Source organism: Notamacropus eugenii, chromosome 5, assembly GCF_028372415.1.
Source record: "Notamacropus eugenii isolate mMacEug1 chromosome 5, mMacEug1.pri_v2, whole genome shotgun sequence".
NCBI lineage: Eukaryota > Metazoa > Chordata > Mammalia > Diprotodontia > Macropodidae > Notamacropus > Notamacropus eugenii.
In genome coordinates this window covers 458,159,042-458,180,203 of record NC_092876.1, presented here as the reverse complement: position 1 = coordinate 458,180,203, position 21,162 = coordinate 458,159,042, and the positions used below count along the sequence as shown (strand labels likewise).

Genomic DNA, 21,162 nt, shown 5'->3' with positions numbered 1-21,162 from the left:
CTTTAAATAGCTTTAATATCTCCGTCTACTGCCTGTTTCCCTACTGCCTCATATCCTATACTCAAAAAACCATCCTTTGATTCATTCATCTCCTCTATCATTCCATATCTTTCTTTCCTTTTGTGGCTAACCTCCTTGAGAAAGCTGTCCACAATAAGTGACTCCACTTTCTTCTCACTCTCTTAACTTTCTATAGTCTGGCTTTTAACCCCCTCATTCAACAAAAATTGCTCTCTCCAAAGTTATTAATGATCTCTTAATTATCTAATCTAATGGCCTTTTAAAAATCCTCCTCCTTCTTGACCTCTTCAGTCTTTACAGCGTTGATGACCCTCTTCTCTTTGACAGTCTCTTCTCTCTAGGTTTTCGGGACACTATTCTCTCCTGCTTCTCCTACTTACCTGACCTACCCCTCCATTTCCTTTGCCGTATCTTCATCCAGATTATGCCCACTAACTGGTGGTGCCCCACAGGGCTCTGTCCTGGGCCCTCTTCTCCCTCTCCCACTTCACTTAGTGTTGTCATTAGCTCCCATAGATTCAATTCTCATTTCTATGGTGATGATTCTTGCATCTGCTTACCTAGCCCTAACCTCTCTGCTGACCTCCAATTTCACTGCCTACAGACATCTTGAACTGTATGTCCCATCGATAATACCTTGAACTTAACATGTCTAAAACTGAACTCCATCTTTCCCCCAAACTGTCCCCTCTAACTTCTGTATTATTGTTGAGTATACCACCCTCTTTCTAGGCACCTAGGCTCACAAGCTAGGTCATCATCCTCAACTCCAAACCTTCTCTCACCACCAATCCCACATCCAATCTGGTGCCAAGGTCTGGTAATTCTAGCTTTGTTAATAATCTTTACATTTGCCCTCTTATCTCTTCCGATATTGCCACTTCTCAGGTGCAGACCTGCATCATTTCAGACCTAGTATATTGCAATAATCTGAGGGTTGGCCATAAGTTTCTCTCTATTCCAGTACATCTTCTACTCAGCCATCAAAATGATCTTCCTAAAATCCAAGTCTAACCATATCAACCTCCCCAGTCCCCCACTCAAACTCTAATGACTCCTTATTAATGCCAAGAACAAACATACAATCCTGTTTGGTGTACAAGACCCTTCATGAAGGTTTCCTCCTCCCCCCCCCCCCCCCCCCCCCGCCCCTTATCTTCGCAGTCTTCCTAAGCCTTACACTCCACCAAATGCTCTTAGAGCCAGACACTGGCTTCTTTGATGTTCTCCAAACAAAATGCTCCATCTCCCAACTCTAGGCATTTGTCCCTAATGTGTTGAATGCTCTCTCTTCTCATTTTCACCTCTTGGTTTTCCTAGCTTCCTTCAAATCCCAACTAAAGTTTCACCTTCTGCTGGAAGATGTTCCTAATCTCCCTTAATTCTGATGACTTCCATTTGTTATTTCCAATTTATCTATCACTTGTACATAGCAGTTGTTGGTATCTCTTCCATCAGACTGAATTCCCTGACAATACAGACTTTTTCCTTTCTTTGTATCCCGAGCACTTAGCTCAGTACTTACCTGGCACATACTAGGTGCTGATAATAAATGTTGTTTGTCTGATTACAAAATAAAACTATACTAGCCTTTAAGACCCTCCAGAATTTGCCTCCCATCCCCTTTCCAGCATTCTCCTTTGCACACATTCTAATTGATTCAAACCACTACCTGTTGTCCTACTGAATGTCAATATCCATGCCTGGAAAAGCCACCTCCTTCTACTCACATCCCTCCTTAGTTTCAAAGTCCAGTGGAAGCATGATGACTTTTGTTCCAGAGGGTCACTTTTTAGATTCTGCTTCCCATTTTTCTTGCTTCTGATGTGCTGATTTTACTCATGCAATTTGTCTTTTCTGAAATATCCTCTTTCCTTCTTCTTTAATCCATACCCATCAATTCTTTCAAAATTCAGTAAAAAAAAAACTAACTCCAAACTACACTGATCGATTTAGGGTAGTTCAGGGTATCTAATTGTTTCATATATCTTACTGCCCCAAAGAAGTTTTTTGGTCAACCAAAAGTTTAATTTTCTACTCCCTTTTAACCCTCAATTCAATCAGTAGTGCTAAACAAATAAAACGAAAAAAGTGGACATTAAAAATATTTGGAAACATTATTAATCTACTTAAAGTTGAATAAATGCAATTGTTTGTACAGCATCCATTTCAGGACACCTAAAACATTTCATCAGTCTTATATGCTGAAGAGAAATTTTTAAAAATCAAGACATTTTATGACAACATATATGATGATTTTGGAGGAAAAGGAGGCAATGACACTTTGTTTTCAATCTCTAGTCCTCCTCCCCTCCTTCCCATGATCTCGCTCTTTTTTCAGCTTCCAGACCAGAGTACCTCTAGGGGTGTGATGGGGAGTGGCTTGGGGAACTCTCCTTCCTCCCACAGACTAACATGGTGACCTGGAGGTACACACAGCAATTAGCCTGTGCTTGCCCAGAAAAGAGTTACTGGACCTCCAGTTGCCTGCTGTATTCTGCCTTTGCCTTTTCTGAGCAGGGATCAGAGACAAGTGATCTCTGCAAATGCATGTTTCCAGTCTTGGAGATGAGCTATTTGTTAATCTGGAGATGAAAGGTTCCCAAGTTTCAGAGTGGGGCTCCCCGAAGGAGTCAGATTTCCTTATCATGCTTCTAAGAGGAGGAAAGCAGGATTCTCCAGAGAAGGGCCTTGGTCAGTCTAGAGTGTAAGATAAATAGGAAAGATTTGTTTAGAGATTCCACACAGTCCTTCTCCTCTGAAGAACGGTCTAGCGAATTTAACAGGATATCTGGGTGTCCTGTTACTATATTTGTTCATAGGTATCTGTGAATCTTTTAAGTCTCATGACTTAAAGTCATATCTAATCATGATTCAGATTTTCCTCAAGTTTCTGGGTGGGGAGAATAATCTAGAGACACAAACGGACTTCTTTAGATCAGCCCCCAGGATCACACTAAGGTCTGTGTGATCCCAGAGTCTTTTGGTGGATCCAGGGCTTCAAAGCCTCTTCACTCCCAGTTCTGTCCTCTTGCACAACACAATCTGTCAAATACTTGAAAACATCTCTCATGGCTCTTTTGAGTTTTCTCTTCTCTAGGCTTGATGAAATATCAATTCTTTCAACAAATCCTCATGTGACCCAGGCTTTTGTTAACCCTCATCCTAGTTGCTATCTTTTGCTAACTTTTTTAGGTTATTGCCCTTCCTGAAATCTGGTGTCCAGATCTGAATACAATACTGCAGATGTAGTTCAGACCAGAACAGAGTAGAGGGACTTGTTCAGTCATTTCGGTTGTGTCCGACTGACTGTGCAACCCGACTTGAGGTTTTCTTGGCAAAGATACAGGAGTGATTTGCCATTTTCTCCCTCAGCTCATTTTACTAATGAGGAACTGAGGCAAACAGGCCTGTGACTTGCCCAGGATCATGCAGTTAGTAAGTATCTGAGGCCAGATTTGAACTCAGGAGATTGTCTTACTGACGGAACCCAGTACTCTATCCATACACAGTGACAGCCATTTACTTCTTTTCTAAATGAAGCAGCATAAGATCACAATAGCTTCTGGAGCTGTTTTATACACAGGGCGACTCACAGAGAACTTGTAGCCCACCAAAAACTCCCAAAACTTTTCTCTGCAAACTGCAGTCTAACCATGTCCCCGTTGTCTGGTATTCTTTAAGTTGAGTCTTTGGAATCAGCAATTACTATAATTAGGAAAATTTCACAGATCACAGACTTTGAGCTGGAAATAGTCTTCCATGTCATGAAGTCACTCTCCAAATTTCACAGGTGTACAGAGGCCCAGGGAGATCAAGTCAGTCAAGCTAAGGTCACAGATTGCATCTGTACCCGGGCCTCCTGACTCCAAATTTAGACCTCTCACTATACGAGGATCAGAGATTTAAAGCTGGAAGGGAATGTAAGAGGGGATCTACCCTAATCTAATCATTTTACAGATGAGGAAACTGAGGTCAAGGGAAAGGAAGTGACTTGCTCAAGGCCATGCTGGGGTGTTCAGCTGCACAGCCTGTTATGAATTCACACTGCAAGTTCAGTTCTCACATCACTTTTCAACCAAACCATCGTGGTAGCTTCCAGGTGGATCTGTCTGCCCCAGGCCCAAATAATTTTCCTAAAGCACAAATCTGATTACATTACTCCGCCATCCAATAAATGCCACAGATTCCCTCCAGAATAAAATATGAAATCCTGTATCTGGCATCTCAAATTTCACAACTTTGTCCTTTCCTGTCTTTGCTGTCTTCTTACATTTTATCCACATGCACATATTTTACAATCCAGCAAGTTTTCCTGCTTTCCCTTAAACAATGTCCCATGTCTGGTTGTTCTGTCCCATGTCTGGAATGTTCTGCTGCCACCAAGTTTCCCTAATGTTCTTCAAGACTCAGTTCAAATCCCATTTCCTGTAGGCTTTTCCCAGTCTTCCCCTGGCACACTAGTGCTTTCCTTCCTCTCTGCACTTATCTTGTATGTTACAGCTGTTTGCACGTTTTCTCCCTCATTACTACGTCAGCTCTTTGAGGACAGAAACTGCTGCTTGCCATTCTGTGCCTACCAGGGTCTGGCATGTATGAAGCACTTCATGCAAAGACTGGCTTCAACTCAAAAGTATTCGTTAAGTCTGCTAAACTTAGTTGTAAAAAGAGACACAGCTGGAAAGACATAACTACTGAGAGCCTCTCAACATACAGTGTATCTCCTGTTCCAAACCATCTCTCATACAGCCATGAAGATTCCTCCAGTACAGGTCCCATGCTGCCACACCCTAGTTCAAGGTACTATGGTTCTTTCTTGCATCCTTTGCTCAGATTTTAAACCCTATGGAGGCTTCATATATGACATTCAATTTCCCCTCTTCATGTCTTTTCAGAGGCCATCAATCTCCCAGTCTTTGAATACCCTCCATCACCTCCTCCCATGTAGAATCCCCACCTTTCTTGAAAGCTCAAGAGTCACCTCCCTCAGAAGTCTGTCCTGATTCTCCCCCTCATTCCAGAGATTACTTTTTCATGTATTTTTAATTATTTATGGATACATTTAATTCAATAGAATATAAACTTCTAAAAGCAGGCACCGCTTCATTTTTATCTTTTTATCCTCAAAGTCTAGAAAAGACCATGGCATGTAAGAAGTACTGAACTACCTGCTGGACGCCCATATGAGAGCGGCGGCGAATGGCAGCTGGCTTTTATGTATTCCTTTAAAGGTTACAAAGGGTTTCAGCACAATCACGAATGGCAGGTGTAAGCACTGTTCCCATTTTACATAAGAACTTCAGAGAGGCTGACTTGCTTACACACAGCTCCTGTCAGAAGCAGGCTTTGAACCCAGGTCTATGGAACTTAAGACCAGTACCCTCTTCATGACTCCATATTGTTTCTCCAGAGGCAGGAAGGATAGAGCAGGAAATAAAGCATTATCCAAACCATTTAGCATAGAGCCTTGCATGTAAGTAGGCACTCAGGCACTCTTATCTGCTGAAGTGAATTATCAGAGTAGTTGAAAAGAAATTCCCTATAGCTTAAAAAAAAAATTAAGCAATCTACTTCTGGAGCTTGGGAAACCATTAAGCACATTTGCAAAAGATGCTAAAGGAAGTTGTACTAATAAGGGGCTACTTCAGATAGGTTCCTTTTCCTTCTCCTCCTCCTTCCTTTCTCTACAGCATATGGAATTAATTTGCTCCCAAGTTTTATATTCTATGGAATGTTTTCCCTTTATTAATATTCTCAGTGTTAATCTTTTATTGAACTTCCATACACACATTCCACCTAAACCTACATCGGTAAACAAACACTAAAGTGTTTACTGCGTTGTCAGGCATGGGGAAAATAATTAAAGGGAGAAAACATGATTCCTGCCCTCAAAGAACTCACCTTCTGATACAACAATGTTACATACAAGATGGAGCAGATGGAAGATAATTTCAGAAGGAAAACACGAGTAGTTTGGAGACACAGAAAAAAGTCTTCTGTAGAGGTTAGGATCTGAACTGAGTCTTGAAAGAAGAATCCAGGGAAATGAACAGGTGGGAATGGCAGAACATTCCAAGGATGGGGGGTGGCCAAAGCAAAAGCATGGAGACGGGAGATGAGAATGTCATGGCAAAAGGATGGCAGGTTGGCTGCTGTAGCACAAACAGAGTGTGTAGAGAAGAAAGTGTAAGACAGGAAAAGTAGGAAGGGGCCAACTTACAAAGAGCTTTTGATGCCAAAGATATTTAAGAAAATCAAGTAAACTTTAGATTTTAGAGTATCAAGGCCCTCTGAAGATGAACCCTAACCATTAATTTGCATTTTATAACAATGCATTACAATACCTTGAGATGGTGACATTGTATCCAACCAACATTTCTAAGCAATATCTTCTTATCAATATGTAGTCTATTGTCTTACCTATTACATAGGACAATTAGAACAAAATAAGAGGAGTTTTCAGAAATTGGTGGAAAAAAAAAACAAACCCAAACCTGATCAATCATGCATTTCCACATTTAATATGCAAGGCTATTAATAATCTCTTAAGTATCTGGCAAGTGTCTGAGACTCTTCTTGACATATATAAAATAGGAGACTTCATTAAACGCGGTTTAGAAATCAATGATAAAAAATCCTTTAAAATCCCAATATTGTCAAATTAATTTCCTGTAAACATCCTCAATTGTTGATTCCTGCATCATAACACGCAAAGGAGCTAAGTGGTACAGAGGATAAAACGCTGGGCCTGGTGTCAAAAGTCCCAAGCTCAAATTCAGACATTTACTATGTGGGTGTGATCATTTAACCTGTGTGATTCAGGCTCTATAATTCTAATATGGGAATGATAATAACACCAACATACCAGTTGTGAGAATTGAGAGATATCTGTAAAGTGCTTAGAACAGGGCTTAGAACACAGTAGGAACCGGATAAATGCATGTTTCCTCCCTAACTGGATAGGAGATAGTATAAGAAAGAATAACATACTTTTATTTATTATCTAACATAAGAGCTCTCATCTAGGAATGAAGGACTCAAGTAATCAAGTCAGTTGCACTTTTCAAAGTATGTTAAAAGTGAAATATTGTTATATATAACTCAGTCATGAAAACTTAAATGTCACATTTATAAAAAGAATCAAGGTATTTGCCCTATTGTCTTCAATGAAGGAAAAAAATAGAAATTATTAAACATTTACCTTTATATGCTCATGGTACTCTATTTCTTAAACACAATGCATGTTTGGTTCTTTTATCTTAAACGCATTGCTTTGGGTTTAAAAGCAAATGAAAATGTATTCCTGTATCTTTAATGAAGAAACAGCAATAAAATCTTTAATTCAAATACAAATCTTAATTTGGTAAAGAATTGACTCTAGAATCAAACAGCTATGAAAACTTAAAATAACAGAGGAGGCATGGCATAACGAAGAAAGACGACCCTATGGAATCAGGGGGGGTTCAAGTCCTGTCTCTCTTTGACTGTGTGATCCTGGGCAGGTCATTTGAACTATCAATGCCCCAGGAAATTCTCTAAAATTATAAATTTAAAAGAGAATGCCACTTTGCATTGACAGCAGATTATCTCAGGGGAACAATTTACCACTGATGAAATCACTGATCCAGTCAAAAATGAAGCAAAACAAAAATCATGAAATAATGGTGCTGAGATATAAGCTTTGTTTGCAACTGAGCTGACATCTTACACTGGCAGAACATTAGTTTTTTATTTTTTTGTGATTTTTCATTCACCATCACATCAACTAAAAATAAACCTGCTTGTAAAATTTAATAAAGACTACAAATTAAAATGTACCTGATTATAAAACAAACCTCACAAAAAACACACCCCACCTAACATAAACTTTACAAATTGTTTTGCCAGTGATGTTAAAATCTGAAAAGAGCAAGTATTAGTGAGAAACACTCCCCAAACCACCTAATACACAAATGTGAATGTTTTTAGTGTAGATAAAACTCCTACAGTGAAGATCTGAAATGGTTTTCTAGCTTTCTTGTAGCATTTACAATGTGGGATGTGTGAACTGTAAAAATCAAAATTCTCAAGACACCTAAGAAAATCTGAAGTAACAAGGTAAGCCACTACAGAGAAAGAAAAATAAGCCTAACAAATTTCAACGCCTTTAAGCCAGTGCTCAAGACTTAACAGGTACAAACCCCAATAAAATTCAAAAACACTTCAAGGTTTTCTGTAGGTTTTTTTTTTTATTACATAAGCAATAAACTTTCAACATATAAACTTTTAGATATAACAACGCAATAAGTTCTATCCATAAACTCATGCTCAGAGAGAATGTTATCAATAAATAAATTTCCTTCGAGTGATTTCTTGAGGCTTTTTCAAGAGAACCAGTTACAACTTTCAAACTGAATGCTGTAATTCAAAAGCAATTGTTAATTGTAAAAAAGTGGCAGCATTCCACTACTGAAAAATAAAGTTATTTATCAAGAAAGTTACAGTATTAGTTCCAATTCTCTATTACTCCTGACAAAGAGACGTTGCCAAGCAGAAATCCTCTTATAATGTTCATTCCTAGCTGTTAAAATCGCAGGTTAGATTTCAGTAGCGATGTCCACATACTCCTATTGAGAGAAAACACACACAAAAAAAGCTAGTAGTCAAAACCAGAGCCAAATACAAGCTAATAATTAACCAGCACCCTTGTTTATGCCATAAATCTTCATGATGAACCTTGCAAAAACACAGGGGACACCAAAGAGGAAAAACACCAATTAATAAACAAAATAAAAATATATGAGAGTCTGGCAAGACTGAGAAAATACTAGGGTCTCTAACTAGATTGTATTAACTAGTTAATAAAACAAGGACTCTGCTACATGGGTCTCATGATCAACCCCATCACCAAGAGTCCAACTGAAGTTGCTGAGGCTTGGAAATATCCCTGACATATAGGAATTGCTTCCCGAATCCTATTCTTATATTTCAAGTAAGAAACCCAAATGGCACTTTTCCATCCCACTACTGGCACCTATTGCAGAAACTCTGTCTTATTCCCAGGAACATACAGCCAGAGCACTAATAGTTTTTTCTCCTTAATAACATCATTTTTACTGTAGCTCCACACTGGAACAACATGACTGGGCAAGCTGCTCACCTCTTATGCCAGTTTCATGATGCTCTAGGAATTAATGTACTAGTACTAATAAAAAGACCGTGGCTCTGAGTGATGGGCATATGCACACGTTTGTGTCTCACTGATGCTCCTGTGGCCTGGCAGTCCCATCACAGTGTCTGCAATCCTTTAAAAATCAGTGGCCAAAGTTCCGACAAATTTCTCTTTGATAGGTAGGGGTTAGGGGTGAAAGGAGGTAAGGAATGAGTGATGACCTCTGACAAAAGTCCCATATAATAGGAGGCACAGGACAGCTGGCTCTGACAAGAGGTGATAAGGCAAGTGAGGCTGCCATGGGTTGCAAAAGCCTTAGCAACAGATGTCCAGGATTGGATGAATTATGGTACAGGAAGGATTGCCATCAGTGAAGTCTTCTCATTACTATCCCACTAATTAGAAAACATGTATCAATTTGGTTATATTTGCCATGTTGTCTTTCTCCTCTCCCAACCCTGAAGTTTTATACTGGACTGTTCTTGATCAACTGTTTCAATATTCTCCGTGGCTTTGTGTAGTACAATCATTTTTCTCATTTGAAAGTCTAAAAACCTCATGGAGCCTCTAACCTGGCTGATGGCAAAGAAGAAGCTACTAAGGGAACACATTTTAAACATTCATTAACAATATATTGTGTGTACTTGCATTATAATACAAAAGAAGTAAGTTTTCAGTAAGAAAGATGTTAGTTAACAGAGCAGAATGACACAAACAAGGCCATGATCCAAGTTTAATGAATACGAAAGTCTACAATGTAACAAAAGCTGAAATACTAAACTGCTAACACAAGGTGGAGACAAGGCCATGCAACTTAAAACAAGTGGAAAAAGTGGAATGGCACACTTTTCAGGGACACTTAAAAATTAAGAACTCATATCCTTACCTGTATTACTAGCACCTTACATAATTAAAACTGAAAGAAATTTAAAAGTTCATTTATTTTTTTTTTTTTTGCCATTTACCTGTCTGCAAATTTTACATTTCAAATACAGTGATGGTGGTTATTACCTCATTTTTATCATTTCTATGAGCTAAAGGCATTTTCAGATTTTACATCTGTGTAGTAGACATTGTCCAATTTATCCTTCTAAATAAGTGTGGTTTTAATGTCATAGGACATCGCATCTGATTTATTTATTGGTTACAAAAAATGAAATTCAAGCATTTTGCTTTGGAAAACAAAGTCTCAATTTTTTTCACTCTTAAGTCATTTAAAAAGTGAATTCTAAAAAAGATACCTTCAAAAAATTAGTTGAATTAGTCCTTCATGTATATAGCTATGCTTCTACTGTTAACTCTGTCACACTGCCCTTTGCAACATGTAACTCACCACATGATCTCTACCTATGTGTACACATACATATGGATATATATGTAACGTATTTACATTCTTTCTTAGCAATACCTAAGATTCATTCCGTTCCCTCCACTCATTCATGAAACTCTTACCTCATCACTGATTGGTCACAACCCCACTGTTACCACTTCTCCCTGTATTAATTCACATCATTCCATGCCTCAATTATGGTGACTGCCTTCTACGTCTGGCTGTTCCTTCTAGTGCACACACCACCCCCTGTACCGCCCCCCCCCCCCATCTTCCCCAGGTTAATACAATTAAAACATTACTTGCCCTGCTTAAGGCTGCTCACTCCCTAATGAATTAAGCCCAAATTCCTCAAATGGCTTTCCAGATCCTGGATAAACAGGCCCTACTGTAGCAAACCTTATTACTGCCTAACATGGAAACTTGGCTCCCAAACTCTCTACCTTTCCCAATCTCCAAAGTTCAGTTTACTTTTCATCTCCCCACTATCTCCTATAGTGAATCCTTCACTAATGGCTACAGGCTACTAGGATTTCTCCCTTCTCTGTATTGCAAAATTTAGAAATTCATTATAGTCTTGTTGACTGTTACACACATCTGTTATACTGAAGCACAGCATATTGTAGTGAAAATAAAGTTGGACTTAAGAGTCGAGAAACTTAGGTTTGAATTTAATTCATGTACTACTGAGATCATAGGCAAATCACAACTTTCTAGCCTCAGCCTAAACTGCAGAATTGGGATAATAATATCTGCAGTATCTGCCTCGAAAGGTTGTCCACCTCAAAGCATATTATGTAGACTGCTGTCATCATCACCTTCAGGTACAAAGTTACCAAATGTCCTTAGGATAACAGGAGCAAACTTTCAGAACAGATAGTGTATCAGAATGGAAGCTGAAGCTGGCTTTCCCAGGTCTTCTCTACATAGATTCAGCCCTTAACTGACCTCTCACGTTCCTCCTCTGAAGGAGGGATATAAAATTCACTCACCCCCTAACTGTCTTTCTGACAGTTCACAAACAGGTGGAACGGACATCTCATATTATTTTTTATCTCTTTTATATGTCTTTTGCACATCATATTAAATTTAGCCTAGCTCTAGGTTCAAATTCAACTTTAACTATGCCTTTCAGAAACAAACAGTCACATGTTTTAAATGAAACAAATACATGTCTGGGCAAAACAGCATTCAGTCAGCGGCCATTCTCAATTTCTCCAGGCTGTGTGGGCATTCACACAGTTAGAATGAAATTCTTACCATACGATTCCACCATTACATTCTTACCAAATCCATTTTCTACAAAAGTGGCAAGTGGGTAATTATACAGAGCTACGTACATCTGATAGAAGGAATGGCAGAAAGCACAAAAAAATACCCTAAAAATAAAATGTTTTAGGATAAATTAAACACCATAGGTATCTTTTTTTCAATTTAAAGATTGTTTTCTTAACTTTGTATCTTCTTTTAGTTTAAAACAGTACCCTCAGGGTAAAGGTGAGACCTATTATCAGATGTCAAAATAAACCAAAATCTCACACTAATTTCATAAAATAATTTTAAAAACAATTCAAGCTTTTTTTTTAAATATCGAAAGGCCTTGGTGCATGCCTCATTTCATGTCTAGTTCTCATTACTTTCTAGCCCTGCTTGTACTCAATTTACAATGGTGGCTTGTTTTCTGTTTTGCAATACTTATAAGAACTAGATCAAGGTCAAGTAATGGTTCGATTCGTCATTCTGATGATAGCTCATATCATTAATGACTATTGATGAGAAATATATTTACCAGCTCCACCGTTTCCTGGTCAAGTTTTTCTAAAACAAAATTCATGTCTGACTAAAGGACTCCTATCAGTCATATCACTATGTCACAGTAACAGAATTTTTACAGAAATAAAAGCATGACAGACTATACAGTGCTATCATTTATGAGTCACTTTTTTATTTACATTAGATGATTTTATAGAAGAAAATTTCACTGTCCTAAAAGTCAAGAATACAAGTAAAACAAAGAAAATAACATAAAGATGATAAAATATCGTGTTATTTATGACCACAGAATAAGTGATTCCATTTTAGGGAAAAATAAAAAGATTTAAAAACTTAGCCTCTACTGAGTGAGAATTTGGCTGATTAATATAAAATTTACTCTGCTGAATGAGAGAAGATACGAGCTGGAGAAGGAAATGGCAAATCATTCTAGTATCTCTGTCAAGAAAATATCAAATGGGGTCACAGAGTTGGATATGACTGAAAAGTGACTGCAATGAAGAACATAAACTTTTTATATCTGTTTTGTTCTTATGCCAAGAACTGGCAAATGAACTCCTAATTTTTTCACTACTTCATAGTCTTGCCTTTTCAATCCATATTCTGATATTGCTATTGTGTCTGTGATGCACTGCTATAAAGTACCGTACAAAAAAATCAGTCATCAGAAAGAGCAAATGTATTGTTGAGCACAATAAATATTCTCATTTGCCAAGTCTTTGTGCTCTGAATCTATCACAGCTCAGCAAGATGGTAGGGAGTATCTTTCATCAAGAATCCTCTAGAATTGTGGTTGGTCTTTGCACTGATGACATGTTTTTTTATACAGTAATCAATAACACATAACAACATTAGTATACTGAAATGGGCTATTTGGAATTATTAAGCAATCAGCCCATATTGGGTAAAAAACGCACTTTTCCACACATTTTTCTCATAAATATCACCCTGTTCTAAGTCCTAGGCACACACACTTTTGTGAACAGTGCATTACCTATAGTGATTTCAAATGTATGTAAAAGCATCTATTTCATATTATGATCAACAAGATGCTCAATATTTGTGAAAAATTACCATGTGCCAACTTTGTTTTTGACCTGGCCTTGGGATTCATCAGTATAGGGAACCCCTACTATGGAAACTCTCTCCTCCCATACACATTAGAAGCTCCTCTATAACTTAAAAGGTCCGTAGAAAGTTGTATGGATAACTAAGAAATCAAATGATTTGTCCATAGTTAGAATGTACATGTTAGAGACAATTCCTGAATACAAAAGACTTCATGACATGCTCTGCAACCTAATATAAACATAACTGCCTCTCACCATCTTTCATACACACAGAAATAGCAGGGCAATATCTGAGTATGGTGAATAAAATGTTATTTGAGATTCTCAAGGAAAAAACTTCAAGCTCAAAAACCTTGAAGGAGTACATTGGCAGAGTAGCAGTAAAGAAGAATAGGAGGTGCCAAAATTCACCTTTTATCTCTTCCATAAACATAAATTTGACAGATAGCACACTAGATGTGAGATCCTTGTCCAATGGCTAACAAGTAAACTTTCTGCTAGAAAATCTGAACTGTATAAATCTTGAAATTCCTCTATAAAAAGAATAAGCAGAAAATTGCAGCTAAATGGAATGACTCATTGCTAACTCACTGGTACTTCTCAGGGGAAAAAAAGTATTGACAGTTTATCTCATATGTGCAAAGACGGCAAGAAAATAGATTTTTAAAATCAATTTCATTTTATTTTCAGTTCCCAATTATCTCCCTTCTTCCACACTCTGCAGCAACCACTGAGAAGACAAGAAATAAAATACTCATTACATATATGAAACCATACAAAACATATCTCCACATTAGTCATGTTGTGGAAAACAAAAAGAAACAGAAAAAAAGTTTCCATCTGCACTAAGTCTATCAGTTCTCAATCTGGAGGTCAGTAGCATTTTTCATCAGGGGTCCTCTGGAATTGTGGGGGGTCATCCTATTGCTCAGTTTCTAAGTTTTTCAGCATGTTGCTGTTATTTTAAAAATGATTCACCTGGTTCTGGTCACTTTACTTTGCAGCTAATCGTGTAAGTGTGCCGAGGTTTCTCTGAAACCATCTCCATCACCATTTCCTATAGCACAATAGCATTTTACTCAGGTTTACCTTTTTATACTTGAGTGTTGCACTTAAAACATCAAGTTTTCTATTCAGCTCTGATTTTTTTCATTGTCAATGCTTCAAAATCTTCCATTACATTTTCCCCCCAATAAGATCCCACTCTGTTTTACTGGCAAGATTATAAGCCTAGCTCTTGTTTCCCAGAATATATTACACACCCTGATTCTTTATCATGGTAGGAATGGGTACTGTATTTTGTCAAAAGCCTTTCTGTATCTAATTAGGATGATTATATAATTTTTGTTGTTTATATTACTGATATAGTCAACATGTTTATAATAACTTTATGCTTCAAGTTTACCTCCTACTGAATCAGCTCTGCATTCTTGGTATAAATTCCAAGTGGTCACAGTATACAATCTTTGTAATATGTTGTTGTAACCTTGCTGCTAGAATCTTAAAATTAATTTTAGTTTTCAACAGTGACACTTTCATAAGATTTTGAGTTTTGAATTTTCTCCCCATCCCTCCTCTCCCCTACCCTAGAAGAGCATGCAATCTGATATAGACTCTATGTATACATTCATATTAAACTTATTTTCACGTTATTCACGCTGTAAAGAAGAATTAGAACCAATGGGAGAAACCATAAGAAAAAAACAACAAAAAGGAGAACAAACAGTATGCTTCAATTTGCATGTAGACTGCACGGTTCTTTCTCTGGAGGCAGACAGCACTTTCTATCATGAGTCATTTGGAGTTGTCTCAGATCCTTGCGTCGCTAAGCAGAGACAAGTCGATCAAAGTCAGTCTTCACACAATGTTGCTGTTACTGTGTAAAAGGTTCTTCTGGCTTTGCTCACTTTAAGTCCAGGTTTTTCTGAGGTCCACGGGCTCATTACTTCTTATGGAACCATAGCATTTCATTACATTCATATACCATCTACTGACAATCATATGACTTCTGTTAGTGGTGTTGTTGATGTGGCCAATAATGCTGATAGTTTTCCTAATACTGAGCCAAACCTGCATTCTTGGTAGAAATCCTATCTGGTCATAGCGTATTATCCTCACGTTAAGTTGCTGTAATCGTTTTTCTAATATTTTATTTAAAAATGTATGCATCTATGTTTTTCTTTATCTTGCCTCTTCCTGGTTTAGGTAATAGCACCATATTTATACCGTAGAAGGAATTCAGTAGGACCCCTTCTTAGTCCATTTTCTGAAATAGTTTATATAGCACTGGAATTGTTATTTAAATGTTTGACAGAATTTGCCTGTAAATCAATCTGGCCCTGGAGATTTTTTTCTTAGGGAGTTCATTGATGGCTTATTCAATTTCTTTTTCTAAAATAGGGTTAAGTATTTCAGTTCCTCTTCTCTTAATCTGGGCAATTTATATGTTTGTGAATATTCATTTCACTAAGATTATCAAATTTATTGGTATACAGTTGAGTAAAATAGACCCTAATTGTTTTCACTTCCTCTTCATTAGCGGTGAATTCCCCCTTTCATTTTTGATGCTGGTAATTTGGTTTTCTTATTTTTGTTAAATCAGATTAACCAAAGATTTATATATTTTATCGTGTTTTTTTTTTTTTTTCACAAAATAGCTCTTAGTTTTATTTATTAGTTCAACATTTTTCTTAATTTCAATCTTGTTAATCTGTCCTTTGGTTTTCAGAATTTCTAATCTGGTAATTTAATTGAGGATGTTTAATTTATACTTTTTCTACCTTTTTTAATTGTATGCCCAATTCATTGATTTCCTCTTTCTCTTTTTTATTTACGTAAGCATTTAGAGCTACGACTTCCCCTAAGAACCACTGCTGCATCTCATAAGTTTTGGTATATTGTCTCATTATTGTCATTCTCTTGGATAAAGTTACTGGTTGTTTCTATGACTCGTTGACCCATTTATTCTTTAGGATTAGATTATTTAGTTTCCAATTAACGTTTAGTCTATCTTTCCATGGGCCTTTGTTACATGTAATTTTTATTGCAACATGATCTGAAAAGGATGCATTTAACATTTTTGCCTTTCTGAATTGGATTGTAAGATTTTTATGGCACAACACATGGTCAATTTTTGTGTAAGTGACACACACCGAGAAAAAGATATATTCCTTTCTATCCTCATCCAATTTTCTGCAGATATCCACAATATCTAACTTTCCAAAAATTTCTATTCACCTCTTTGTTTATTTTTTGGTTAGACTTATCTATTTCGGAGAGGGGGAGGTTGAGGTCCCCCACTATTATAGTTTTGGTGTCTATTTCTTCCCGTAACTCCTTTAACTTCTCCTCTAAGAATCTGGATGCTATACCACTTGGTGTATATATGTTTAGTAATGAAATTACCTCATTGTCTATGGCACCTTTTACCAGTATGTATTTCCTTCCTTATCTCTTTTTAATTAGATCTACCTCTGCTTTTGTATTTTTTTTTTTTTACTTTAGCTGAAGCATATATTCTACTCCAGCCTTTTACCTTCACTCTGTATATATCTCTGCTTCAAATGTGTTTCTTGTAAATATATTGTAGGATTGTGGTTTTGGGGAGTTCACACCATTCACATCGACAGCTATGATTACTCTCTCTGTGTTTCTCTCCATCTTATCCTGCCCCCCCCCTTTACGTTTTTCTCTTTCTCCCTTTCCCTCCTTACTAGAGTTGTGCTTAGGACCACTGCACATCCCTCAATTTGCCCTCTCTTCTTTCAGCCCCCTTTTCCCCTCCAATATCCTGTAGGGTAAGTTAGATTTCTATACCTGACTATGTCTGGGCCTCTTTGGGCCAAATCTGATGTGAGCGTTTCAAACAACTTTATCTCCCTCCATTCTTTCCCTCCATGGTAAAAGGTCTTCGCACCTCTTCATGTGATGTAATTTACCCCTTTTTGCCTCTTCCTTTCCTCTTCTCCCATTATAATCCCTTTTCACCACTTAGATTTCTTATCACATGAAAATTTAAACCAATGCCCACTGTCTATATATGTGTGTGTGTGTGTATGTATATCCCTTTTGAATGTCATAATAAAGATATGGTTCTGAAGTCCCAAGTATCATCATCCCATCTAGGGATGTAAACAGTTTGACCTTATTGAATAACATCTTTTTTCTTTCCTGTTTATCTTTTCATATCTCTCAAGACCTTTATTTGAAGATCAAATTTTTCACCGAGCTCTTGTCTTTTCATCAGGAAGGTTTGGAAGTCCCTATTTCACTGAATGTCCATCTCCTCCCCTGAAAAATTATGCTCAGTTTTGCTTGGTGGTGGATAGATGATTGTAATCCAAGCTCCTATGCCTTGCAGAACATTATGCACCAAGCCCTCTGACCTTCTAATGTAGAAGCTGGAAGGCCCTGTGTAATCCTGACTGTGGTTCCATGATACTTAAATTGTTTCTTTTCTGGCTGCTTGCACTATCTTCTCCTCGACCTCATAATTGTGAAATTTGGCTACAATATTCCTTGGTGTTTTCAATTGGGGATCTTCCTGAAAGTCATCAGTAGATTCTTAGGATGAATAACTTACCTTCTGTTTCTAGGACTTCATGGCAGATTTTCCTGAATGATTTCATGAAAGATGCTGTCCTAGCTCTTTTCTTGATCGTAGCTTTCAGGCAGACCAACAGTTCTCAAATTATCTCTCCTGGATCTATTTTTTCAGGTCAATTGTTTTTCCAGTGAGGTACTTTACATTTGCTTCTATTTTTTTCATTCTTTGTATTTTGTTTGATTCTTGATGTCTCAGAGTCATTAGCTTTCACTTGCCCAATTCTAATTTTTAATGAATTGTTTTCTTCAGTTAGCTTTTGTACCTCTTTTTCCATTTTACCAATTGTATTTTAGTTTGATTTTTAGTTTTCAACATTCATTTCCACAAGATTTTGAGTTCCAAATTTTCTCTCCCTCTCCTCCCACTTCAAGATGGCATGTACTCTGATTACCCCTTCCCCCAGTTTGCCCTCCCTTCTATCAGCCCCTCAACCTCTTCATCTTTATTTTCTTGTAGGATAAGATAGATTTCTATACCCCACTGCCTGTATATCTTATTTCCCAGCTGTATGTAAAAACAATTTTTAGCATTTGTTTTTAAAACAAATTTGAGTTCCAAATTTTCTCCCTTCTTCCCTCTCCACCCACACTCATTGAGAAGGGAAGAGATTCAATATAGGTTATACATGTGTAGTTATGTTATGAAAGACTATATTTACCACCATCCTATTGCCCCCCCCCATTACTCTACTTTCTCTTTTGACATTCTTCAAAAGTATTTCCTTCTGAGTACCACCTTCCCCAATCTGTCCTCCCTTCTATCATTCCCCACTCTGGTCCCCCTTCCCCCTTACTGTCCCATAGGGTAAGACACCCAATTGAGTGTGTATGTTATTCCCTCCTTAAGCCAAATCCAATGAGAGTAAGATTCACGAATTCCCTCTCTCCTCCCCTTCTACTTTTCTTGCCTCTTTTATGTGAGTGATGATTTACCCCATTTTACCTCTTCCTTTCCTATTTCTCTCTTACCCCTTTTATTTTTAGATATCATCCCTTCATATTCAACTCATCCTGTGCCATCTATCCATCCATCCATCTGTATATCTATCTACCTCCTCCCACTAGCCTAATACTGAGAAAGGTCTCACAAGCTATAGATATCATCTTTCTATGTAGGAATGTAAACAGTTCAATTTTAGTAAGTCCTTTATGATTTCCCTTTCCTGTTTAGACCTTTTCATGCTTATCCTGATTCCTATATTTGAAAGTTAGATTTTCTACTCAGCGTTGGTCTTTTCATCAAGAATGCTTTAAAGTCCTCCATTTCATTGAATATCCATTTTTTCCCTTGAACGATTATACTCAGTTTTGCTGGGGAACTGATTCTTGGTTTTATTCCTAGCTCCTCTGACCTCTGGAATATCATATTTCAAGCCCTATGATCCTTTAATGTAGAAGCTACTAGATCTTGTGTTGTCCTGATTGTATTTCCACAATACTTGAACTGTTAGTTTCTGGCTGCTTGCAATATTTTCTCCTTGACACTTGGGAATTCTGGAATTTGGCTACAATATTCCTAGTTTTCCTTTTGGGATCTCTTTAAGGAAGTGATCAGTGGATTGTTTCAATATTTACTTTACCCTCTGGTTCTAGAATATCATTCTCCTTGATAATTTCATGGAAGATGATGTGTAGGCTCTTTTTTTGATCATGTCTTTCAGGCAGTCCAATATTTTTGACTTCTCTCTCTTGGATCTATTTTCCAGGTCAGTGGTTTTTCCAATGAGATATTTCACATTTTCTATTTTCTCATTCCTTTGGTTCTGTTTTATAATTTCTTGAATTCTCATACAGTCATTAGGGTCCATTTGCTTCATTCTCATTTTCAAGGAATTATTTTCTTCAGTGCTTTGGACCACCTTTTCATTTGGCCAATCCTGTTTCTTTAAGGCATTCTTTTCTTCACTGGCTTTTTGGACTTATTTTGCCATTTGGGTTAGTCTATCATTTAAGGTGTTATTTTCTTAGATATTTGGGGGGGGGGGGTGTCTCCTTTAACATGATTTTCATATAGCTCATTTCTCTTCCCCATGTTTGCTCTACTTCTCTTACTTGATTTTCAAAATCCTTTGGGAGCTCTTCCATGGCCTGTGACCAATTCATATGTTTCTTGGAGGCTTTCAATGGAGGAGCTTTGGCTCTCTTGTCTTCTGGTTATACCTTTGTCACCAGAGTAATATTCTATTATCTGAGTTGGCTATTTTTTTTACACTGTTTACTAATCTTCCCAGCCAAATACTTGACTTTCTGACTCTCTTGTCAAGGTAAGACTCTGCTTCCAGTGGGGATGGGGGTAGCTGCACTGTCCCAGGCTTCAGGGTTTTTGCATCAGCTGCTTGATCCCCTGCTGTCTGTGGGCCCAGAGCTCTGGCAGCAGCCACCCTGCCCCTGCTGCCACAGCTGCCTCCATTGCCCTGGAGGCTGAGGCCTGACCACACCACTGTACAACAGAGCTTTCCACTGACCTCCTTTTCTATCTTTGGTGCTTGTGCGCTGAGAAGCTTGGAAACTGTCACAGCTGCCAGTGATTCAGTCCCCTGAGGCCTGTTCCAGCCCTGTGTCAGCGCAGTCCATGCCAGATGGTACTCTCCTTCCAGTCTACTGCAATATACCCTTCCTGTTAAACTTCCAGGCTGTCTTGGGGTAGAGATTTGTTTCCACTCTGTCATTTTGTGGGTTCTGCAGCTCTAAGATTTATTTAGAATCATTTTTTACAGGTATTTGGAGGAATCTGGGAGAGAGGGAAGTCCCTGCTTTTACTCCCTCTTGGTTCTGCTCCCTCGCCAATTATATTTTTAAAGGAACTGTTTTCTACAATTTTTGTCCTTCCTTTTCCAAGGTGTTAACTCTTTCTTGTTTACCAAGCTCATTTCTTTTCCCAACTTTTCTTCTACCTCTCTTATTTGACTTTTAAAATCCTTCTTGAGTTCTTCCAAGAAGGCTTTTTGGGCTTGAGACAAGTTAATATTCCCCTTTGAGGTTTTGGATGTGGACAGAATGACAATGTTGTTCTCTTCTGAATTTTTGTTTGGATCTTTCCTATCACCATAATAATTCCTTATGGTCAGTGTTTTTCTTTGCTCATGGTGTTTATGTTTTTTTCATGGCTTTCAAGTTGATCTCTATTTAGGGGGGGGAGGCCTGTGGCCATAGTGTCCTAAGCTTCTTGTGCTTTTTACATAAGTTATCATTAGAGAAACTAGCCTATTGTT

The 21,162-nt window shown here is 37.7% G+C and overlaps 1 protein-coding gene across 14 annotated transcripts in view; it reads right to left on the bottom strand.

The window, feature by feature from the left end:
• BCLAF3 (BCLAF1 and THRAP3 family member 3) overlaps nucleotides 1-21,162 on the bottom strand; it is a 203,131-nt gene that overhangs the window by 90,445 nt on the left and 91,524 nt on the right. For 4 of the 14 annotated variants that reach the window (XM_072615330.1, XM_072615325.1, XM_072615324.1 and 1 more), the window contains one exon: nucleotides 8,230-8,627. The exons of 6 other annotated variants lie outside the window; for them this stretch is intronic. In XM_072615330.1, the coding sequence (XP_072471431.1) occupies nucleotides 8,598-8,627 (30 nt within the window). In that variant the 3' untranslated portion in view covers nucleotides 8,230-8,597. Of the gene's footprint in view, nucleotides 1-8,229; nucleotides 8,628-10,058; nucleotides 10,089-14,001; nucleotides 14,076-21,162 lie in introns of those variants that run through there. 4 more of the 14 variants (XR_011968264.1, XM_072615329.1, XM_072615326.1 and 1 more) reach the window with 2 other exon arrangements.